This window comes from Microcaecilia unicolor, chromosome 1 (assembly GCF_901765095.1).
Source record: "Microcaecilia unicolor chromosome 1, aMicUni1.1, whole genome shotgun sequence".
Lineage (NCBI taxonomy): Eukaryota > Metazoa > Chordata > Amphibia > Gymnophiona > Siphonopidae > Microcaecilia > Microcaecilia unicolor.
In genome coordinates, this window is record NC_044031.1 from 395,751,120 (window position 1) to 395,777,481 (window position 26,362).

The window sequence follows — 26,362 nt, forward strand, 5'->3', positions numbered from 1 at the left end:
TGTGGAATGGTCTACCTAAATTTGTGAAAATCACCCCTGATCATCCAACCTTTAAAAAAACACCTTAAGAAATTCTTATTCGGGAAAGTTTACGCTCCTGACCCGCCCTGCACCACTGCCTATTGAATTCCATTTCTCTTTCCACATTTCCCCACCTCTGCTATTACTTACTAGCCTCTTTCACTACAATGCCATTGACTGTTTGTTGTACACTTGATGTATGCTTTCTGTAAATTCCTGTAAGCCACATTGAGCCCGCCCTTGGGTGGGAATATGTGGGATATAAACGCTATAAATAAATTAAAAATATAGATATATTAGGGGCTGGGATCCCAAACCATTTAGCTTCTAAGGGACTTGAGAGACAGATTTAAATTGCAGATTTTCTGGCCAACAATGGGAAACAGTTTGTGGTGAGGTTCAAAAAGCTTCAGTGTGTGTTGGTGCAGGACGACCAAGGCAGACCGAAGCCGGAAGATCTGTGGGCAACCTCACCTGGACCGGCGCTAGCCAAGCCCCAGCCCTTACCCCCTGCATTGCCAAACGAGATCTGGGCCCTGACCCCAGTGGCAGCCTGCTTTCTGCTCGCTCAGCTGTACCCCAGTCCCCAGAAGGACCAGTAGCACTCACCTGCAGCAACTGCCATGTGAAGGATCAGGCGGTGAATGTGCCGGTCGATCGGGGGGTGTCAGAGGAAGTAGACCAGGGTTAGGCGGGAGCGTCATGGAGCGGGCGCCATCCACGATCCAGTCGAATACAGCGACGGGGAGGAGAGGCGAGATGGAAACAGTATGGCAGCGAAACGGGAACAGGGCGGCAGCGATGCCAGAGCGCCCTCGAATCGATCGATTGCAGCACGATCGATCCACAATCCAGGTGTGTGCAGCGATGGAGAGGAAAGGTGAGAAGGGAACAGCACGGCAGCGGGGCCGGAATGCCCTCGAATCGATTGATTGCAGCAATCCAGCAAAAGCAATCTGACAAAAACAGAATTGCTGTAGATGAACAAGCAACATAGAATGAAAACGTGGATGCAGCAAATCATAGACTTATTTGCTGTTCTTTGAATGAACACCAATGATGGCTGTGAGGGAAATAGAAACTACACTAATGGCTTACACTCCAGTCTATTAAACCTCCTTGCAGCAGCTTATAGGTCTACACGCTTTGGCCCGAGTATACTGGATGACGGTGGCTTAGGGGTAGTAGAAATAGAGATTAACCAAATTGACTTAATTGCTTACAGAGGACTAGATAGACTCACTACTATTCCACATACACCCAAAAAAGAAACAACAATAAGAAACAACAAGAAATTAAATCTAAATGAATATCATCAATTTGATCTTACTAATTCATTCCTTAACATTAACTTTCACAACTCCAACCTATCCACTAACTGAAAACATGATATCCACATTACACACACACCACAGATTGATTGAACACAAAACACCTTATCAAATGGATAAGAATCCAAACAAAGGAAAAAACACCAACGTCCGGACAACCACAAAAGAAGAAAAATAAAGGTCATACTAAAACAAAGGAATGACAACTAATAAAAATCCACATGTCATCAAACATGAATCCATACCAACAAATTCTAGCGGGATACACAAACGCTAGATCAGTAGTCAATAAAACAATAACTATAACAGACTGGATCACAGCAGAAAATCTCGACCTACTAATCATCAGTGAAACCTGGATCCATGACCACAAAGACCCCATAATTTTGGATTTCTGCCCCCCAGGCTACAAAATTACCCATTGGACAAGGAAAGAAAAAAGAGGAGGAGGCATAGCATTAATATACAGATCTCACTTTAATGTAACAACAACTGCCGAGTCTATTACACCTAAACTTGAAATCGCTTCCGTTAGAATCAACCATACCGCCTTACTTGATAACTTAAACGTTGTCTTGTTTTACAGACCACCAGGTAACTGGCAAGAATGCCAAACACAGTTCATGGATTTCATATCGAACACCTGTGTATCTAACTCCAATATACTCATAATTGGGGATATAAACATACACCTAGAAGACCAAAATACAACCACTGTATTCGAATGCAAAGACTTCTTTAGCTATGGGACCTTAGGTGGTCTAACATGCAAGCCACTCACGCCAAAGGACACACAATTGACCTCATCACACACAAACTATCCACAGACTTAAACCTTAAACTAACAGAAACAAAATGGACAGAGATACCATGGTCAGACCACTATAAACTAAACCTCACCTTACAGTGGCGGAAAAAAAGGTACTCACATCAGGCAAGAACCAACAACCTACACTACGAGAGGCCAAATTGACCCTATAACATTCTGGCAACAGTTCTTCAATAATGAATGGACAGCACAAACAGAGTACAAACACTATCTGCTACACTGGGACGACAGATGCAGGAATACGCTAGACAAAATTGCACCAGTACAAAAAAGGACTACACGAAGACACAAAACTCAATACCATGGTTCAACGAAGAACTGAAATCACTAAAAACACATGTTAGGAGACTTGAGCGAGCATGGAAAAAAATGAAAGACGAACATACACTTAATGCATGGAAACAAATGCAAAGAAAATACAAATATTCAATAAGACAAAGAAAAAAAGCATACTACAAAACCAAAATAGGACCAGACTACAAAGATGCACATAAACTCTACCAACTCGTGAATAAACTAATTGATACCACACTGGTTACCACAGACAGCACAGACACCCCATCAGCAGACAAACTTGCCAAATACTTCAACGAGAAAATCATAAAACTTCGATCCACGCTACCACTCAATTCCAACGATCACAAAAAATTTATGGAATGCCTGGACCCAACTCCCGGGGAATACCCAGCAGATCGAACCTGGAACAACTTCAGTCTACTAACTGAGGAAACCATCACTCAAGCAATCAACAAATTTTTCAAAAAACACTCCAAACTGGATATTTGTCCCTCTAACCTAATAAGGTCCGCCCCCAAACGCTTCATAACAGACCTTACATTACACCTGAACTACATGCTACAACACGGATTCTTCCCCAAGGACAAAGGAAATATATTACTTACACCCATACCCAAAGACTTAAAGAAAAAATTAAATGACACATCCAACTACCGACCAGTAGCATCCATCCCCCTGATAGACAAACTAATGAAAAGCATGGTAACCAAACAACTTACTAACTACCTAAACAAATTCACAATACTACATGAATCACAGTCAGGATTTCGATCCAACCACAGCACTGAAACAGTGATAACCACCCTCATAACCAAATTCAAACAATTGATTGCAAACGGGAACAATATACTGCTCCTGCAATTTGACATGTCCAGCGCGTTCAACATGGTTATCCACCAGATATTCAAAACATCCTAGACTACTTCGGGATTGGAGGTAACATACTAAACTGGTTTAAAGGCTTCCTAACAGCAAGAACATATCAAGTGATTTCGAACTCAAAAACGTCAACACCGTGGAAACCTGAATGCGGAGTACCACAAGGATCACCACTCTCACCAATCCTTTTTAACCTAATGATGACACCTCTAGCCAAATCGCTATCCAACCAAGGACTTAACCCGTTCATCTATGCAGATGATGTCACGATATACATCCCGTTCAAACAAGACATAACCGAAATCACAAATGAAATTGAGCACAGCCTACATATAATGAACTCATGGGCGGATGCATTCCAACTAAAGCTAAACGCAGAAAAGACACAATGTCTCATCTTATCCTCACAATATAACACAAACAAAACCAATACAATAAACACCCCAGACTACACCCTTCCGGTCTCAGACAGCCTGAAAATTCTGGGAGTCGCAATGACCGAAATCTTACATTTGAAGACCATGCAAAAAATACAGCAAAGAAAATGTTCTACTCAATGTGGAAACTTAAAAGGATCAAACCTTTCTTCCCAAGGGAAGTATTCTGAAGCCTAGTACAATCAATGGTACTAAGCCATCTAAATTACTGTAATGCCATCTATGCCGGATGCAAAGAACAAATCAAGAAGCTTCAAACCGCTCAAAATACAGCAGCCAGACTCATATTTGGAAAAGCGAAATAAGAACGCGCCAAACCCCTAAGAGAAAAACAGCACTGGCTCCCATTAAAAGAACGTATTGCATTCAAAGTTTGCACCCTGGTCCACAAAATCGTTCACGGGGAAGCACCAGCCTACATGTCAGATCTTATAGACTTGCCTTCTAGGAACGCAAAAAGATCAGCACGCTCATTCCTCAATCTCCACTACCCTAACTGCAAAGGATTAAAATATAAATCCACATACGCAACCAGTTTCTCCTACATTTGCACGCAACTATGGAACGCATTACCGAAGGCCATAAAAACAACGCAAGATTTAACTATCTTCCGAAGGCTACTGAAAACTGATCTATTCAAGAAGGCATACCAATAACATTCATCCTCAATACTAAATAATGAGACTACACATGAACTAGAAAAATCGAACTCTTATCACTTGACTGACTAACCTCTTTCACTTTAACCCTTATGTTGAATATGATTTCTCTACAGTCGACCTAATGTATGTTACAATCCTATCTATCATGCAGGAATCAATATGCACTACCACAATGTATTCTTCTTTACCATGTATGTATGCACCTTAATGCAACGACTTTTGTATTCTGCTACCCGGAAATGGCAACCGCCATTACGGCAAATGTAAGCCACATTGAGCCTGCAAATCGGTGGGAAAATGTGAGATACAAATGCTACAAATAATAATAAAATGCTTAAGGTCCTTACCTGATGGTATTATACACCTGATCGGCTGAAGCGGATATAGCCTAGTACATCTGACATTTGTTGGAGGTGTAGGTCTCAAACGGGTACATTCCTACATATATGGTGGTCCTGCCCCTGGATAGTCCCGTTCTGGCAGGAAGTTATGAAAGCATTAGTAATTATGTTGGGAACATCTTTAGTGTGTAGTCCCTCAGTTTGCCTCTTGGGTTTACATAATGAGAGGGACTCTTGGGAAAAGGGTAAACTGATGGGTTGGCAGTGGCTAAGTGTCTTATAGCGCTGCATTGGAAGAAAATGGATCCCCCGATTCTGGAAGTGCAAGCTGGGACAGTTGATACAGATGGAATGCCTTATAACATATCACAGGGAGGGGCTTTTACAGCACAAAAGGGAGTGGGATAGATTTCAACAATGTTTAGCACGTATCTGATAAGGAGGGGAAGTAAAGAGGTGAGACATGAGCTCTGATGGGATGAGAGGGGAAGGTTGTACGGGGCGAGGGGGGATGGGGAGGAGGAGACTGTCCTGAAGAAATCACAGGACATTCTCATAATGCAGTAGAACATGAAGTGGATGGGGGAGGGGGATAATAAATAATAACATAAAAGTTTGTCCTACATCCGTGACCTCTTTATCTCTCGTACTCTCCATCTGCTTTCCCTAACTGAAACTTGGCTTTACCCTGAAGACTCTGCTTCAGTTGCAGCCCTATGCCATGGAGGTTATCTTTTCTCCCATACTCCTCGCCCAGTTGGCCGTGGAGGTGGTGTTGCGCTACTACTTTCACCCGCCTGTAGATTTCAACCTCTTCTTCCACCTCAGTCTCACTGTTTTTCTTCCTTCGAAGTCCACTCCAACCGTCTATTTGCTCCTCTGCCTCTCCGAGTAGCAGTCATTTATCGACCCCCTGATAAGTCCCTTTCTTCCTTTCTCACTGACTTTGATGCTTGGCTTTCCTTCTTTCTTGAACCTTCATCTCCTTCCCTCATTCTTGAGGATTTTAACATTCATGCTAATGATCCCGCTGACTCTTATGCTTCGCAGTTTCTTCCTTTAACATCCTCTTTCAATCTTCAACTGTGCTCCACTGCCCCCACTCACCAGAACGGCCACTGTCTTGATCTTATCCTCTCCACTAACTGCTCACTCTCCAGCTTCTGTGCCTCAACTCTTCCCCTCTCTGACCATCATCTGATAACTTTCACACTTAAACACCCTCCTCCCCAATCCCGTCCAATCTTAACCAATACATGTAGGACTCTTCAGGCTATTGACCCTTCTACTCTGTCCTCCAATGTTTCAAATCTCTTCTCTACCACTATGTTATCCAAGTCTGTCAATGAGGCTGTCTCTTCCTATAATATTATTCTCTCCTCTGCTCTGGATACTCTCGCTTCTCTCATTCCCCGTTCTGTAAAACGTACCAAACCCCAACCTTGGCTGACCTCTAGAATCTGCTACCTACGTTCCTGTGCCCGCTCTGCCAAATGCCTTTGGCTGAATCCCGTGTCCATGCTGACTTCATACATTTCAAATTCTTGCTGACCTCCTTCCAGTCTGCTCTTTTACTTGCCAAACAGGACTATTACATCCAGTTGACTAATTCTCTTGGCTCAAACCCTTGTCGTCTCTTTGCCACACTGAACTCTCTCCTCAAAGTGCCTTCACCTCCAACCCCCCCCCCCCCCCCCCCCTTCACTTTCTCTCCAGACTCTGGCTGAGTTCTTTCATGATAAGGTTCACAAGATTAAACTTGAATTCTCAACCAGGTCACCTCCACCTCTTCTTCCCTTAGTCCATTCTCTCAACCCTCCAACCCCTGCCTCCTTTTCTTCCTTTTCTGAAATCACTGAAGAGGAAACTACACATCTTCTTTCCTCCTCGAAACTAACTACCTGTTCCTCTGATCCTATTCCCACCCATCTACTTAACACTCTCTCTCTTACTGTCATCCCGTTTATCTGTCATATCCTCAATCTTTCACTGTCCACTGCAACTGTTCCTGATGCTTTCAAACATGCCATAGTCACACCACTCCTTAAAAAAAAAACCTTCATTGGACCCTACCTGTCCTTCCAACTATCGCCCCATCTCCCTCCTCCCTTTCCTATCCAAGATACTTGAACGTGCTGTTTGTTGGATTATTTGTAGTAAATAATTAGCAGATTTTAGTACACACAGCTTCAGCTTTAGAAATGTTAATTTCTTTCTTCATCTCTCTCTCATTCACCCCTGAATAATTCACTGCTGAGTCACTTTAAAGTTGAAGTAACAAAACATCTGTTTACTCACAGTTTGCAGTTAGATTATAATCAGACAGGCTTATATATACATATTACTATACATTTGTATTATCAGCTCCTTCCATGTGCTTAGATGGTAATGGATGCTCACACCACCATAGATCCTCTCAGGTTAGGAGAGATCATGAGCTCCATGTGCTCCATGTGCTGCATGTGCTGCATCTATCCCCCACAGGAAGTTGCATAGCTATGTGACCTCTCTAAGTAATTCACATCAGAGGTCACAGAGTAATCACAGAGAAATAATAGGTGACAGGCAATGCATGTAAAATACAATTACATTCCAACAAACCCCTTCTCATGCATAACTGTCATGCAATTATTTATTCATACAAAGTCCAAGCTTTATACGCAGATTCACAAAATGTTCTCTGGGTAACGGTTTGGTCATGATGTCAGCTGTCATATCACTTGTGTGACAATAGTGTAGACTGATGACCCCTTCTTTTGCCAACTCTCGCACGTTGTGGTATTTCGTTGCGATGTGCTTGGTACGTGACTGAACCTTGTCATTCTGTGACAGTCGGATGCAGCTCTGATTATCTTCCATTATCTGGATTGGTCTCTTTTCAGCTATTCCAAAATCCAGCAAAAGTTTTTCAATCCACATCAGTTCTCTGCACGCTTCCGATACGGCCACATATTCAGCTTCTGTAGAAGACAGACTCACAATACTTTGTTTATGACTGGCCCATGAAATTTGTACATTTCCATACATAAACACATATCCACTTGTGGATTTATAATCAGAATGATCCCCTGCCCAATCTGAATCACAGTAACATATTAGTTTTGGATTACTATTGGCTGAAATCTTTAATTTACAATCAATGGTACCCTTTAAATACCTTACCATCCTTTTAACTGCAGTCCAATCTGATTTGGTAGGTGAGCTGACCCTTCTGCTCAAAATTCCTACTGCATTTGCTATATCAGCCCTGTATGTGGTAGCTAGATATAAAAGCTTACCTATGGCTGATCTATATTGGATGTTATCTGGTAAAGGTTCTCTTACTGTTTCATCCTTCAGAAAATCAGTGATCATGGGAGTGCTTACAACTTGGGCATCTTGCATACCTAAACTTTCAATAAGCTCATTTATTTTCTGCTTCTGGCTTAGAAGATAAGAACCATCATTTTGTTTCTCAATTTCTATACCAAGATAGTATGACACATTACCAAGTTCTTTTATCTCAACATTTAGGTTTAAACACTTTACAATGTCCTTGTACTCTTGCTCACTTTTGCTTGCAATGAGCAGATCATCAACAAAAGCTAAAATGTATGTATATTGTCCATTTCTGCACCTAGTGTACAAGCATTTATCTGCTTCACCTTGCTTAAATCCTAAATTTGTCAATATTTCATGCAATTTATCATTCCAACATTTTGCACTTTGCTTTAATCCATAAAGACCTTTGTTTAATTTACACACTAGCTGTCTTTGTTTTGTATTTATGAAACCTGTTGGCTGTTCCATGTACAAGTCTTCAGTTATATCTCCGTGAAGAAATGCTGTTTTCACATCAATGTGGTTGACTTGCATGCCTTTTGAGACTGCAATGCTCAGAAGTGTTCTGATTGTCGTGTGTTTCACTACAGGTGCAAACACTTCATCAAAATCTTCTCCATATTTTTGAAGATATCCCTTTGCCACTAATCTGGCTTTATACCTTTCCACTTTTCCTTGTGCATTCCTTTTTAACTTGAATACCCATTTGCATCCTATAGCTTTCTTGCCAGGAGGTAATTTTGTAAGAATCCAAGTATTATTTTTATCCAATGCATCAATTTCTTCTTGTGCAGCTTTATGCCATTCAGCAGCTTCTTCTGCTGGCATTTTCTCAATCTCATCCCATGTTAAGGGCTCTTGAGCTTCTGCTGACTTTGTTAAGTAAGACAGTCTTGGGGGTGGAACACCTTTGTTTTCCCTGGATGAGCGTCTGACTACAGGTTGGTCCGACCTTTCTGCATCCTCTAAATCTGAGAGTCCTTCTCCAATTGATTCCCCTTCTCCAACTGTACTGTCTTCTTCAATGATCCTTTCTGTGTCTGCTTCCTCTGCCTGTTCCTCGTTAGATACAGATGAGTTGCTTTCAGACATCTGCCTTGGTATGGCATTTATATACACTGGCATGTCTATTATGGTTCTAGTTTCATATTCTGGATGATAAGGCTCATCTGGGATAATCCAGCCTTTATCAACCCTTTTGTTTTCATCAAAATATGTAACATGTCTTATGCCAACAATGCCAGTTTTCAGATTCAAAATTCTATATCCTTTGTGTCCTGGAGCATAGCCAACTAAAATGCCCCTTTCTGTTGTGGAATCCAGCTTATGCCTTCTTTGCTTTGGTATATGAGCATATGCTGTACTTCCAAATGTTCTTATGTGTGACAGGTTTGGCTTCCTACCATGCCATGTCTCATGTGGTGTGCGCTCAGCGCCTTTAGTTGGCATTCTGTTTTGTAGGTACACTGCTGTGAGAATGGCTTCCCCCCATAGTCTTTTAGGGAGATTGCTATCTGACAGCATACATCTGGTCATTTCCACAAGTGACCTAAATTTTCTCTCTGCAACAGAATTTTGCTCTGGTGTATAAGCTACTGTTGTGATATGTTGAATGCCTTCTTGTTCTAGAAATGTGCGCATGCTTTGTGAAGTGAACTCACCACCATTGTCGGTCTGAAGAACCTTTGGTTTTCTTTCAAATTTATTGCTCACCATGGCTACGTATTTCTTCAGCATGTCTGTGACTTGACTTTTCTCTTTCAGCAAATAGGCCACACAATATCTAGAGAAATCATCCAAGAATATTAGCACAAATCTGTTATTTCCCAATGATGGGATATTAAACGGTCCACATAAGTCACTGTGTATTAAGTCCAGCACTTTATTACTCCTATTTCCTGTGTATGCAGGAAATGAGGGTCTCACACCTTTTTGAGTAACACAGTCTATGCATTTCTCCATTTTACCAGCATCTGCACTTATCTGAATGCCGGTGGCCAGTTGCTTACTGTAAAGATCCTGGATCACCTTAGAATCACGATGTCCCAGGCGGCGATGCCAGATTTCCAGACTACATTTACCATCATTCTTCCTTACTTGCGCCATATGTGAGGCTTCACCTGAAATGTTCAGCTTATAAACATCATTATGCATAAAAGCTTCAGCATACACTTCATCATTTTTAGAGATTGTGCACTTACTATTTTCAAAATGAATCACAAATCCCTTCTTATCTAATGTAGATACACTAAGCATATTGCAAACTGCTTGGGGAATATACAAGACATCACTTACAGGAATTTCTTTAACTTCATTAGACACTTTGCATTTTAAGAATCTAATACCTTTTGCTTGGATCTTAGCAGTCCCTGCGTTTGCAGTTTTAAGAATACCTTCCTCTGGACACATTTCCTGAAAGAAATCCTTACAATTGGTTAAATGGCATGTGCTCCCCGAATCCAAAATCCAAGTACTTTCATTTGAATTATTATTTACCATAGTCAAAGATTTTTCTGCCATTAGAAAGCCCTTGTGTTTATCTTTGTCCTTCATACATTTCCTGGTTTGAAAATTCTTTAGTTCCATTGGCTTAGGTGAGCTAGAGGGAGTGTTTTGTGTTTCCTTACACCATTTAGATACATGTCCCTCCTTTCCACATGAGTAGCAAATCAGCTTGCCCTTGGGTGGAGTTTTCCCATAGCTCCGCCTTCCTCTGTTCTTTGCCAAGAAATTTGTTTCATTTCTCTCTGACTGACTTTGAGAACACATCTCCTCAGAATCATTTATTATGCATTCCTGCCTTAGTTTTGATGTTGTCTGTTCAAAAGATTGCCCTTCAATGGCCTCATTTACAGACCTAAAAACATCAAACTTCTTTGATAGTGAGGTAAAAAGAAATGCTCTTTTCAATGCATCACACATGGGAATTCCAGAAAGTTCTAGCTTTTGAAATGAAGACATAAGATGCATAATGTGATCATTACATTTACTTTTATCCCTTAATTTGGTTTCATTCAACTCTGCCAGCCAAATTGGTTGCTGCTTTGCATATGTAGTTGCATACATAGTTCTCAGTTTATATAGAATGTCCTTTGGTGTATCTTTTCCCTCCACTAATATGGCTTGTTTCTCTGAGAGAGCTTCCAAAAGCATGCACTTCACATAATAGTTTGCATTGTCCCATTCAGCCATATTTTCAGCTGTTCTGTCTTGGTCTAAGCATATATGTAATCCTTTTGCTCGAAGGAGACATATGAATCTTAATTCCCACTGCTGATAATTAAACTCAGTTAATCTAGGCACCTTGAGAGAATAGAACAATGGTGAATTTCTTCCCTCAGCCATTTTCTTAGCCTTCTGTCTGCTGTGTGGGGGGAGAGAGAGACAGACTGAATCTTTCCTTTAAGACTTAAGAGAAAAATGTGTGCTTTTTTTTCTGCCTGGTAATATTTCTCTTCTTTTTCAATTCCTGAGCCCTGGGCCCATAACCCTTTTGTTGGATTATTTGTAGTAAATAATTAGCAGATTTTAGTACACACAGCTTCAGCTTTAGAAATGTTAATTTCTTTCTTCATCTCTCTCTCATTCACCCCTGAATAATTCACTGCTGAGTCACTTTAAAGTTGAAGTAACAAAACATCTGTTTACTCACAGTTTGCAGTTAGATTATAATCAGACAGGCTTATATATACATATTACTATACATTTGTATTATCAGCTCCTTCCATGTGCTTAGATGGTAATGGATGCTCACACCACCATAGATCCTCTCAGGTTAGGAGAGATCATGAGCTCCATGTGCTCCATGTGCTGCATGTGCTGCATCTATCCCCCACAGGAAGTTGCATAGCTATGTGACCTCTCTAAGTAATTCACATCAGAGGTCACAGAGTAATCACAGAGAAATAATAGGTGACAGGCAATGCATGTAAAATACAATTACATTCCAACACTGTTCACCGCTGTTGCCTTGACTTTCTTTCATCTCAAGCTATTCTTGATCCACTTCAATCTGGCTTTCACCCACTTCATTCAACTGACACAACGCTTGCTAAAGTCTCCAATGATCTGTTCTTAGCCAGTTCCAAAGGTCTCTATTCTATCCTCATCCTTCTCGATCTATCTGCTGCTTTTGACACCGTTGATCCTAGCCTGCTCCTTGATACGCTGTCCTCACATGGATTTCAGGGCTCTGTTTTTTCCTGGTTTTTTCTTCTCTCTCCCAGCATACCTTTAGTGTATACTCTAGTGGATCCTCTTCTACTTCTATCCCACTGTCAGCTGGTGTACCTCAGGGATCTGTCCTGGGACCTCTTCTCTTCTCCATCTATACTTCTTCCCTTGGTACTCTGATCTCATCCCTTGGTTTTCAGTATCATCTTTACGCTGATGACTCCCAGATCTACCTCTCCACATCAGAAATCTCAGCTGAAACCCAGGCCAAAGTATCAGCCTGCCTGTCTGACATTGCTGCCTGGATGTCTCAGCGCCATCTGAAACTAAACATCACCAAGACTGAGCTTCTTATGTTTCCCCCTAAACCAACCTCTCCTCCTCCCCCATTCTCTATTTCTGTGGATAACACTCTTATCCTTCCTGTCTCATCAGCTCGTAACCTTGGGGTCATCTTCGACTCCTCCCTCTCCTTCTGTGCACATATTCAGCATACTGCTAAAACCTGTCGTTTCTTTCTCTATAATATCAGCAAAATTCGCCCTTTCCTTTCTGAGCACACTACCAGAACCCTCATCCATGCTCTTATCACCTCTTGCTTAGACTATTGCAACTTGCTTCTCACAGGTCTCCCACTTAAACATTTCTCTCCTCTTCAATCTGTTCAAAATTCTGCTGCATGACTAATATTCCACCAGGGTCATTATTCTCATATTAGCCCTCTCCTCAAGTCATTTCACTGGCTTCCTATCCGTTTCCGCATACAGTTCAAAGTCCTCTTATTGACCTATAAGTGCATTCACTCTGCAGCTCCTCAGTACCTCTCCACTCTCATCTCTCCCTACATTCTTCCCCGGGAACTTCGTTCACTGGGTAAATCTCTCTTATCTGCACCCTTCTGCTCCACCGCTAACTCCAGACTCCGTTCCTTTTATCTTGCTGCACCCTATGCCTGGAATAGACTTCCTGAGCCGGTACGTCAAGCTCCAACTCTGGCCGTCTTCAAATCTAAGCTAAAAGCCCACCTTTTTGGTGCTGCTTTTAACTCCTAACCCTTATTCACTTGTTCAGAACCCTTATTTTATCATCCTCACCTTAATATTCCCTAATCTCTTGTTTGTCCCGTTTGTCTGTCCTAATTAGATTGTAAGCTCTGTCGAGCAGGGACTGTCTCTTCATGTTCAAGTGTGCAGCGTACATCTAGTAGCGCTATAGAAATAAGTAGTAGTACATGAATAAGTTTTGAGGAACAAGGATAGCAAGATCAAAGCTGTGGCGAATGTACAAGTGGTATGTATGTCATGGTTTTACAACTCAGATAACATTTGTCCCTGCGACTGTAACCGTGGAAACTTGTTTGTTTTGTATATGCTGGAAGTTAAAAGTACAATAAAAAGTATTTAAAGAGAGGGAAAAGTTTAATGAATGAAGGGAAAGTTCTAGGTAAAATAAATGACCATTTCTTGGAGCAGCTGGCACAGGCACTGTCAAGAGGGGGAGCTATTTTAAATCTAGTCCTTAGTTGAATGCAGGACTTGGCTTGAGAGTGCCACTTGGTAATATCAATAAATAACATGATCAAATTTAATGTAATGACTGGATTGAAGATGCTGAGGAAATCTCCTGCATTAGCATTTAACCTTCAAAAGTGCAACTACCTTAAAATGAGGAAAATGGGGAGGGAGACATAAAAGAAACAGCTGAGAAGCTTGAGTTTTGATCCATTGTGCATGTGTTCATAAAAAAAAACATTTTGGAAGGCCAGACCAGATGTATTCCATATATGAAAAAAAAAAGTAGGAGGAAGGTTAGACAACTGACATGGTAGAAAAGGTGAGGTGAAAGATCTATTATAGCCAAAAGAACATCTTTCCAAAAATGAAAAAAGAATCCAAATGAACACAGCAGAAAATAGCAGAACTACTCGCAAGTTAGATGCAAAGCATTGATAAGGAAGGCAAAAGGTAATAAGAAAAGAAGCTTGCCATAGAAGAAAAAAAATTAATAATAAAACTTATTTTCAGGTTCATTAGGAGCAAAGAAGTCTCTGAGAGAGGCAGTTGGATCTACTGTAGCAGCACTTAGTTTTCGAAAAGAGGACTATGATAAAATGAGAAAAAAAAGGAGCTAAAAGGATCGGCTTCAAGGGTTAGAACATAAAATCAGGCATGGATGTTATTTAAAAATACCATCTTGGAAGCCCAGATCAGATACATTCCACGTATTTACTAAGCCAAATCGACCAATTAAAGAGTAGTAAATCACTTGGACTGGATGGGCATGCACCTTAGGGTACTGAAAGAACTCAAACATGAAATTGCTGATCTGCTCTTAGTGATCTGTAACCTGTTGTTAAAATTGTCCATAATACTTGAAGATTGGAAGGTACCCAGTGTAATGATGATTTTTAAAGTGGTCCAATGGTGATCTGGGAAATCATACTGGTAAGCCTGATTTCAGTCCTGGGCAAAATAGTGGAAACTATTATAAAGAATAAAATTACAGAACACATAGACAAATGAGGTTTAATGGGATAGACTCTGCAAGAATTCAGCCAAAAGAACTCTTGCCTCACCAATTTGGTTCGTTTTTTGGAAGGTGTGAATAAACATGTCGATAAAGGTGAGCTGGTTGATGTGTAGTGTATTCAGATTTCTGAAAGTCTATTGACAAAGTTCCTCATGAGAGTTGAATGAGAAAATTAGTCATGGGACAGGAGGCCATGCTCTGTTGAAGGTTAGAAATTGGTTGTTAATAGAGGATAGGGTTAAATGGCCATTTTTTTGTCAGTGGGTGAAGGTGAATAGTGGAGTGCCACAAGGATCTGTACTGGGACTGGTGCTATTTAACATTTACAAATCTAGAAATCATAACACATGAGGTTATTGAATTGATTTGTATCATCTGCAAATTTATTCGGACTGTTAAAAATTGCAGGAAGATCTTAGGAAACTGGAAAATTGGGCATCCAAATTTCAGATGAAATTTAATGCGGACAAATGCAAATTATGTACATTGGGATGAATAAGCTGAATCATAGTTACCTGATGCTAAGTTCCATCAGGAGTCGGCACCCAAGAAAAGATCTAGGTGTCATTATAGACAATATGCCAAAGCAAACAGGATGCTAGGAATTATTAGGAAAGGCAGGGCCGGTCTAGCAAGTGTGGGGCCCTATGCAGACCAATTTTATGGGGCCCCACCCTAGCTCCGCCCCCACAATAGCTGCAGGGCCGGCCACCCCTCCCTCTGAGCTCCAAGGCCCCCAGCTCCAGGGCTTGTCGATCCTGCACAGTCAATGCCAACTGAAAACCATGTATTTTTCACAAACACAGATACACCCTAATCCACTATAGAATAAGTAGTAATATTTAAACTTTCTATTTAGACAAAAATTAAACTGAACCCCCAAGATGCCAGACTCTGCATACAATTCAACACCCAGAAACGGAAAATGTCCCCTAGTACTGTGCAAAATATAAAGACAGCAGATGTAAATTTGAAAAAAACTAACAAATATCAATCACCACTTTAAAAATTAGCAAATAGAAATAAAATAAATATAGAAAATAAAATACCATTTTATTGGACTACTACATTTACTATTTAGCATTTCTATAGCGCTACAAGGCACACATTTAGCTTTCAGAGGCCAAAACATCCTTCCTCAGGTCAATACAGTATAGTACTGTTACAGTATCCTATCCTGACCTGAGGAAGGGGGGTTTTGTTCTCCAAAAGTTAGCCAAAATGTATTAAAATTAGTCCAATAAAAAGATTACCTTGTTTACACGTTCTATTATAAACATTTATTAACACAGCTACAATACTACTTTATCCTAAAGCAAAAAAATAAAAAAATATATTTTATTTACAGTTTGTTGTCTCTGGTTTCTGCTTTCCTCATCTTCTTTTCACTGTCTTCCTTCCACCCAGCATCTGTCTTCGTTCTCTCGCTACCATCCAGTGTCTGCCCTCTCTGCTGTCCCCTCCATCCAATGTCTGCCCTCTCTCCCTGCCCCTTCCATCCACATCTTCCCTCTATCTCTGCCCCTTCCATCCACCATCTGCCCCTGTCTGCCCTCTCCCCCTTCCATTCATTATCTGCCCTTTCTATCCCTTCCATCCAATGTCTGCCCTTTCTCTCTGCCCTTTCAATCCACTATTTGCTCTCCCTCTCCCATCCATCCGGGTCTGCCCTCCCTCTCGCTCCCCCTTCCATCCAGGATCTGCCCCTCTCTCTGTCCCTTTTTTCAGCCCCCAGCCACTTCTCCTTGTTCCCTTTTCAGCCCCCAGTTTCAACCCCAGTCCCCACCCTTTTCCCTCACCAGTCCCAAGCTTCAGCCCCAGCCACTTCTCCCTATCTCCTTTTCAGCCCCCAGTACCCACAGTTTCAGCCCCTGCCCCTTTTCAGCCTCCAGTCCCAGTACTAGCCCCCTTATCCCACCTACCCTCCTTTTCAGCCCCCAGTTCCAGTCCCCTTCATCCACATGCCTTGTATTAGGGCCCCCCCTTTTCAGCCCCAGAACCATTCTCCCACAAGCCCCATGCATGGCCCCCATTTCCCATATGGCCCCTTCTCAAACCCCAGTTCCAGCCCTTCTCCCATCTGAGAACCCCCATCCCACACCCTTCTGCCATCTGAGAATCCCCACCCCTCAGCCTTCTCCCATCTGAGTTCCCCTTACCCCCTCCCCATCTGAGAACCCCCATCCCACACCCTTCTCCCATCCGAGTTCCCCTTACCCCCTCCCCCATCTGAGAACCCCATCCCACACCCTTCTCCCATCTGAGTCCCCCTTACCCCCTCCCCCCAACTGAGAACCCCCATCCCACACCCTTCTCCCATCTGAGTCCCCTCCCCGACCCACCTACCAACTCTGTTCTCCTTCTGCCACCCACTAACTTTAAAAAAATTTGAGAAGCGCCGAGTAGCAGGCAGTGCCTCGCGTCTGCCCTGCTAGTAAAAATCTCCTGCACGTCGTCGGGCCTTTCCGCATTGAGGAGGGCGGGACTCAATGCGGGAAGGCCCGACGACGTGCAGGAGATTTTTACTAGCAGGGCAGACGTGAGGCGCTGCCTGCTAATCGTCGCTTCTCAAATTTTTTTTTAAAGGTAGGAACAGAACAGCGATCGATCGTCGGGGGGGGGGGGGAGTGGCGGGCGGGGCGACCTTAGGCGCGCGGGGCCCTATGCGGTCGCCTCGGTCGCCTTGCCCTAAGACTGGTCCTGAGGAAAGGGATGGTAAATAAGACTAGGAATAATATAATGCCTCTATACCATTCTATGGTGCAACCTTACCTTGAATGTTACGGTGACCAGAATTGAATGCATCTCAAAAAAGACATAGAATTAGAAAAGGTTCAAAGAGCAACAAAAAAAGATGGCCGAGGGGAGATATGATTGAGGTCTACAAAATCCTGAGTGGTAAAGGACAGGTAAAAGTACATTTTTTTTGTTTGTTTGTTTTTTTGTCTTTCAAAAAGTACAAAGACTAGGGGACATTCAATGATGTTACATGGAAATACTTTTAAAACAAATAGGAAGAACTGTTTTTATTTTTCACTCAGACAATAGTTAATCTCTGGAACTCATTGCCAGAGGATGTGGTAACAGCGGTTAGCATATTTGGGTTTAAAAAAGGTTTGGACAAGTTCATAGTGGAAAGGTTCATAGTCTATTTTTTTTTTTTTGTTACATTTGTACCCCACGCTTTCCCACTCATGGCAGGCTCAATGCAGCTTACTTACATGGGGCAATAGAGGGTTAAGTGACTTGCCCATGGTCACAAGGAGCTGCCTGTGCCTGAAGTGGGAATCTAACTCAGTTCCTCAGTTCCCCAGGACCAAAGTCCACCACCCTAACCACTAGGCCACTCCTCCTCCATATCTATTGAGATAGATATGGAGAAGCCACTGCTTGCCCTGGGATTGGTAGCCTGGAATGTTGCTACTATTTGAGTTTCTGTCAGGTACTTGTGACCTGGATTGGCCACTGTTGGAAGCAGGGTACTGGACTGGATAGACCATTGGTGTGAGCTAATATGGCTTCTATTATGTTTTTATGTAAATAATGGTATCAAAACCTGCAAAGAATCATATATTGAGTAATGTACTTCAGTCATTTTTAGTTAGTATTTATGAAGATGGGATCTTTTATTTTTCTTACCTGCTCACTAAATTATCATAAGTAAATCAGAAAAACTTGTTGAAAAACATATTTTCTGTTTCTCCAGAGCTTTCTTCTGCTGCAGAGATGAACTCAGCAGAACTCGATGACGTCTTTTACGATGACGATCAAGAAGAGGAACCCAGCGATTCCAGTATCATTGCTGTGTTTGAACACTTTACTAAAGACCTCAAGAGGAAATTCTGGGTAGATATGACATCATACTCATTATTTCTGCAGATTTCATGTGTTTTCTGTGCATTAGTTCTAAATTGTACTGCTTTGGAAAAAGTCTCTTGTCATCAAAAAGTAACATTCTTTAGGAGCCAAAGGTGACATATTTTAATGAAACGTTCTTGTTATGACTGCCTTTTTTATTTCTCTTTCATTGACTTGTGTTTTTGCTTCTTATGGGGTGCTTGTTCTACTGGATGTTAAGACTTGTACCAACCACTCCCTACCTCTCTTACCATTGTGCTTTATTTGTCCCAATCATGTTGCAGTTTCTACTACTTCTGCTGTTAGGATTTACAAGGTATCTAATACGCTTTCCGAGAGAGAGTTTTGTCTGAGCCTCTCTCTTGTTAACTTCATATCATGATCCCTAAAATGTAGCTCTAACTTTTGATTCCTGGCTGAAATGGATCATGATGACCATGATTAAGTGTAACTAACTATGTTAAATATTTACAGCTAGTGTGTAAGCTAAGACTAACATACAGATTTCTCATGTATGTAGTGGTACCTATTATTTGAATAAGTGTTGTATATCAAACCCAGACAGACATGTTTATTGAAGCATTAATAAAATTTATTTGTGGCTTAGTCCAGGTACAAGAAGATGGAATTACATGCACAAAATGCGTTAAAAGTATCTGAACAGCAAATGTCCACATTATTAAGCGGGATTCATCAGTGCAGGTGAGGAAATATTTAAGTACTTTTTGCTAGCTTTTTTTTAAACAACTTTTTAAATAAAAGAAAATGTATGTTTTCTAATTTTAAAAAATCTAATTAAAAAAAAATATTTTAAAGTAGTTTAAACTCTTTAAGAAGGAAGCTGAGATAAATGGCTTCCTTGTAGTAAATTCTACTGCTGGAAGCACACTGATCTAGAGACATTTGGACATATCCCCCTGCCCTCTTCCCTCAAATTTTGCCCTCTCCTTCCATCCATTCCTATTCTTCCCCATTATCTCTTGTAGGTTTGCTGTATTAGCTTCATTTTACTGCATTGGCGCCTGCCTCTGTGGTGCATTGTAAGCCACATTGAGCCTGACACTGTTGGGAAACTGTGGGGTACAAATCAGATAAATAAATATTATGATTATGGATAGGACTCTGGCCTGCTTACGTGTTTTAGTGGTCATATTTATTTTTTAGAGAAGTCTCTGACTGTAATTTTACCATGATCATACAGAAAATTTGCTGATGGTCCATGACACTGCTCTAAAGAATCAGGAAATATAGAAAGCACATGCCTCTTAATCAACTGTAAGAAATGTATATAAAGACCAGGTAATTTTAAAAAAATCTTTTTGTCATCCAAGAGGAACAGTGTCAGCCCAGTTGCTTTGTGCTGGTTCACAGAATGATTATAGGTTGATCAGGGATAAAGATAGTTGAGCATGCACACTAAATCTAGCACCCGTTAGGGAGTACACATGTACTGAAGATGACATCACTAATGCTGACAACTACTGAAATGAACCAAACAAGCTCAGAATCTGGCATTATTTGCTGTCTAGATTTAAACCGAACTCATCTGTTGATTTTTGAAATTATAATTTGTTAGCATCATTAACAGACCAGTCCAGAACCTGTGTGGGTTGTACCTATCAGCCAGAATATGTGGAGACAGAGATTCTAGAATTCTGAGATCTACCTGATAAAGTCACTGTGCAGCTTTAACCTTCAGTTTTTCTCTGTCTCCAGCAGATAGTGATAGGCTAACTGTGTAGCTCCTGAACTGGTCATTGGGACAGCTTCTGAGCCAGTTGGGAAACTTAAGTTGAGCTGAGGGGGTACCTGTTAAGGTCAGAACTCCAAATAAAAGGATAATTTTGAATGGAGCTGGTGTATAGCTCAGAGGAGTCACTCTTGTCCTTCTCCCCTCCTGCCGCATTGTGCCTTTGGGATGGGCTGGAGTGTACATTTTAAGGGGCTTCAATGTTAGCTTCAGAACTTAGTACAAGAACAGTACTGGGCAGACTTCTACGGTCTGAGCCCTGAGAAAGGCAAGGATAAATCAAACTCGGGTATACATATAAAGTATCACATACCATGTAAAATGAGTTTATCTTGTTGGGCAGACTGGGTGGACTGTATAGGTCTTTATCTGCCATCATTTACTATGTTACTATGAGAGGAGAGTTTTTCTTCAGTACTGAGAAGAATTTATGGTTGTGGCATAATTATCAGTAATCTGCAGAGATTTCTTCTGCAGGGGTAAGTGAGCAGCCTTTTCTTCATTTTGAATGGAGCTGGGGTATAGCTAGAGCGCTGGTCTTGAAATCCAGAGGTGGCCGGTTCAAATCCCACTGCTGCTCCCTGTGATCTTGGGCAAGTCACTTAACCCTCCATTGCCTCAGGTACAAACTTAGATTGTGAGCCCTTCTGGGACAGAGAAATATCCAGAGTACCTGAATGTAACTCACCTTGAGCTACTACAGGGTGATTCTTTGGAAGTTATCAGCAGAGGACCTAGCTGAGTGTGCCCATTCTTTCTTTTCTGAGCTGTAAGCTTAGTATCACAAAGGGTTTTTTTTTTCTCAGCACCCAGTGTGCAGAGAGCTTAGAAACAAGCTATCCCCTTATTTCTTGGTGCGAAACCAACATTTTTTTCAGCAGTCAGTTAGTGCTGAGGTGCTTGTGGAAATGTGCAAGAATGTTACCGTTTTGAATTTCAGCAGTTAGTAAGCACCTTATTCTGAAACTACTGCAGCTGTGAGACCCAGTCTCCAGCAGTACTTTTTACTTTTTCAGTTTTACCAGATGCATTTTGAAGGTTCTGTTAAATCATCCAATTCCGTCTGCCAATGTTGAGGAATACCTGGAAGCAGGCATTTGTTTTCTTTCACAATTTGGCCTAATCTATTATGCTGTCCTGAGAGATCTCAGGATATAATAAATTCCTTCAGCTGGTGAGGTTGCTCCAATTTAATTATCATTTAAGCAACCACACTTAAACTTGCTACAAGTCTGAAAATCTAAAAGGTTTTTATGTATGGCTTATTCCAGGCTGAATCTTCTCTCAAAGCTGGATCCCTGGCAACCCAGTGGAAACCATAGAAGCTCACCGAGTGAAGGGATTGTATATGCAATCTGTCTTTTCAGAAACAAGAGCTTCTATTTCTTTTCTTATCACTAATTTTCCAGAAATCCCAAATATTCTTTTTTTCTAGGAGCCACAAGCTGATTTTAACTGGGGTTCTAATCCTAGAAGTGATGCATTAGCATTCAATAGCTTTCCCATTCAGTAGTCCATACAAGTACTTACTTCGGCTGTGTAGGACACCCCAGAAGAGGGCTTATGGGTCAGTAGCACAGTGTCCTAATATTATCCTTTGGTTCCTAGACAGATGGGCAATCTGGAACTGCCTACCACCTTTGCCTTAGTTTTAGCCACCTTTCAGGTGGAATTAAGTACAGGTCCTTACTCAAGTGTATGTTTTCAGATTCTAACCTGAGTTTTTAGAGCTTCCCTGAGTTCAGTCTCCCTGAGCTCAGCTTCCTGTGCTGCGTATTGTAGAATCTACTGCAGCATTCTTCTTGTTCTCAATTTATCTCATTTCTATCTGGCAACATGTATAGTGGTGTCAATATCAACTAACACCTGACGAATCAAGGAATGATTCCCTACAAAGCATCAAACCATCCAAAGAAGTAGGGAATGGACATAGGGCGATCAAATCAGGCACAACTCCAAAGGTCAATTAAAGTAGATATTTATTGAGAAACCAGATACACTGAACTCAACACGGTCCTGTTTTTCGGAAAAAATACCTGCTTTAGGAGTCACAGTATCCACATATATACAATACATAGTGTATATGATGTTACATAAATACAAATCTAAAATAGAACTCTAATAAAAATCTAATAGAACCATTAAAAATAAATATAAAACAAGAGTAATAAGAAAAAAGAGGTGAAGAAATTTATAACCACAGAGCTTATGGAAAATTGTGAAAATATTGTGAATAATGACACTAAAATATTGTGTACAAGCATGAGCACAGGTCCAAGTGGAAAAAGAGGGGAAACTTAAAAGAAAAAAAGAAAAAAAATGAAAAACAAATTGAGGGAAAACTAACCTGTACAGACTATAAACTGTACTCTCTCAGGGACCCTTTTACTAAGCCGCGTAGGTGCCTATGCGTGTCCAACATACGTCAATTTTGAGTTACCACGTGGCCCTTGCGGTAATTTCATTTTTGACGTGCGTCCGGTTCATGCTGGAAAGTATTTTTATTTTGTGGTGCCCGGATGGTAATCGGCATTTTACACGCGTAGACCGTTACCTCCCGGTTACCGTGTGAGACCTTACCACTAGGTCAATGGTTGGCAGTAAGGTCTCAGACCCAAAATGGACATACAGCAATTTACATTTTGCCACACATCTATTTTTGGCAAAAATTTTAAAAAGGCATTTTTTACAGGTTCGCTGAAAAATGATTCTGCGTTCGCCCAAAGCACGTGTTTACACTACTGCAGGCCATTTTTCAGCTTGCCTTTATAAAAGGGCTCCTCAGATTGGTAAAGTATAAATCAAGTCAACAAAGCAGAAAAAGTTGAAAATATATGTGACTAAAAAATAGCACCAAAAACAGAAGTCTAAAAACTTTCCTATTATATATTAATGTTACATAAGGAAATGACAAAGGCATCCTGCAGTTTCTGATATGGAAAGTCAAAATAACCACAGCAAACATTACCCATTGGATGGCAAAGTGGCAGAAGTAAAGGAAGTCTAAAGAAGATCTAACTCAAAAAAATAAGAGAAAAATAAACCAAACCCTGTGTACTATATAAACAACATTACTGCTGAGAAAAGACCAAAACAGTCTTTGATCGTCATACAATACTCCTAAAGAACTTAATGACAAATATGGGCAAATCAGCAGTCTGAACGGAACTAAATAACATAAATGTAGCTGAATAACAAGACCCAACAGCGGCATCTTGTTTGATCATACTGAGCTCTCTACAATTACCCAAAAAGAAATCTTAACAGTATGCAATGTGCAAGTGTCATTGCTGCCGTACTTAAGCCATTAAACTTAACAATTTGTCAAGAAAATGTTTTAGCAATCAAGGTGAACAATAATACACCGCAACAACTGGCTGATTTAAATTGGCATCACTTTGTGAAAAAACTTAGCACAGGTTGTGCGGGCAGTCATATCAATACACGAATTCAGCTCAAAATAGAGCAGGGAAAAATCCAAGATAAATACATCACTGCTTTTAGAAGTTGCACCATATAACAAAGGACAAAGCAACATGACAGAGAGGTTAGAGATGGAGCACAATACAACATTGCATAATGGATATTCTAAACGAGGCTTGGAAAGCAAATATGAGAAAAAGGGTAGGTTGAAAACTGAGTGTTAAATAATATTGTAAATACAGTGCACTCCATTTAAATGCACGTCAGATAAGCACATGCTTTCTTTAACTGCATGCCGTACTTTGGTCTCGTTTTGGCGCCATCAATTTCTATGGGGACAAACTTTGGTTTAGCGCACCACTGATGTGCAAGATTCGCTTATATGCATGGTTTAAGACCGCTCCTCTGCAGGAAAGACTCCGCATAAGCGCACGCATGGAATATGGAAGCCGATTGGCGTGTGACAAAGGGGCGATAAGTTTCAAATCTTGTGGGTTAACTGCCACAAGCAGAATAAGCGAAAGAATGTTGTTAGTGTGTACACTGGAGTCATCGTTGCGCAACTGTAAGATTTTAACACTGGCTGAACGAATACAAGTTCTTAAAAAATTAGAAAACAGTCAAGCATCTATTGCTAAAGAATATGGTGCTAATCCCAGTCAAATTTCATGTATCTTGAAGCAGAAAGACCAGCTTCTGGAAGACTGGCAAAACAATACAAATCCACACCGGAAACAAACGGGCGGGAAAAGCTGAGGATGTAGAAGATGCTTTTCTTCGGTGGTTTTCTCAAGTCAGGAGTAGACAGTTTCCTGTCAGTGGTCCACTGCTTATGGAGAAAGCTAATCAGCTAGCTGAAAGTCTTGGACTAACTGAATTCAAAGCCACTCTTGGATGGTTGGAAAGATGGAAGGAGAGGAACAATATAAAATTCAAGAAACAATATAAAATTCAAGAAACAGCATGGTGAAAATCAAGACGCTGATGACTTTGGTGCTGAAAATTGGGTGGTTTCAGTTCTTTCTACCATCTTGAATGAGTTTGCACCTCGTGACATTTTCAATGCTGACAAATGGGCTCTACTGGCGAGTGATTCCTGATGGAACACTTGCATTGAAACAGGCCGAAACTACAGGAAGTAAAATGTCGAAGGACTGACTGATGATCCTCCTTTGCTGCAATATGGATGGGAGTGAGAAGTTGGAACCCCTCGTCATTGGAAAGAGCAAACAGCCCCGTTGCTTCAAGAATGTTAAGCGACTTCCTGTGTCTTACGAGTCTAACGCAAATTCATGGATGACTGGGGAAATTTGGAAGCAGTGGCTAAAGAAGTTAGACACTAGAATGTGGGCACAAAAGCGTCAGATTTTGTTGCTTTGTGATAATTGTGCTGCACACAGTAATGATGTCAGGCTATCTAACGTCAAGGTGGTCTTCCTGCCACCAAACACTACCTCTCTGATCCAACCTATGGATCAGGGCATAATAACCAATTTCAAACATTATCGGGCTCTTGTGCTACGTCATTGGATGAGCGTTATGGATGACCAGACTGGCAAGGATAAGCATGCTGTTGAACTGGCTCGTAATCTATCACTGTTGGATTCCCTACATATGCAGATAGAAGCTTGGAATCATGTTACACAGGCAACCATTGTGAACTGCTACAAGCGGGCAAGCTTTGTTAGGGATGTGGAGAGGGATGAAACAGATGCAGCTTGTTGCAAATGCGTCAGATGAACAGGCTATTGACATACATACATAAGTAATGCCATACTGGGAAAAGATCAAAAGCTACAGCTGTCAAAGCAAAGAAGACAGAGAGGAGAAAGCCAGTCATGTGACTTGCTGTCCTGTAAAGAAGAGGCCTATCCGGAAAGATAAGAAGCCCCACAGAGAGAGAGAGAGACACGTGCACAGACTCCAAAGGAACTGTTTTTAGAGTGTCTGCCAGCGTGAGTGTCTGCCTCTTGAAGATACAGCACAGAAGCCTGCTGGTTCGAGTGTCCACACCTAAGCAAGCCTGCCCTGGGGAAGTTGCTGCCCAGCCTAAGCCTCAAGCCCTGTGAGTGCCTGCAGTTAAGGGCCTGCCTTTAGGGGGTTTAGTTTAGCCCATCCATCAGTTTGAGTAGTGGGTGTAGAACAAAATTAAAGAAAAGGGGTCATGTTTTGGGAGGGCTAGATAGGAATTTCCCTTGCTTATCTTTTTATTTGAATTTAGTTAGCCCACAAGGTCCCTTGCCAAAGGAAATACTGATTGAGGTTAGGGCACACACACACCGAGCACAGGGAGTCAAGGTTTTCATTTTTTTTTAGTTATTTGATTCAGAGAAGTAAGTATCCTGGAGTTCCTGAGTCGGTGAGCTGACCTCGCCAACCGAGACATGGCTGTGGAGAAGACCAAGGTACCCAATGCAAGAGAGCAGCGATGCTAGCGAAGATTTGATAACACCGGTAACATTATTGTGTGCGCAGACATTGAAAAAAAATATATATATCTATATCTATCTA

General features: G+C 41.3%; 1 protein-coding gene across 1 annotated transcript in view; it reads left to right on the forward strand.

The window, feature by feature from the left end:
• Window positions 1-26,362, forward strand: part of SYCP2L (synaptonemal complex protein 2 like) — a 331,807-nt gene that overhangs the window by 261,551 nt on the left and 43,894 nt on the right. Inside the window, 2 exon segments of the mRNA XM_030210982.1 lie at window positions 18,527-18,666; window positions 19,286-19,380. Coding sequence (XP_030066842.1) covers window positions 18,527-18,666; window positions 19,286-19,380 — 235 coding nt within the window.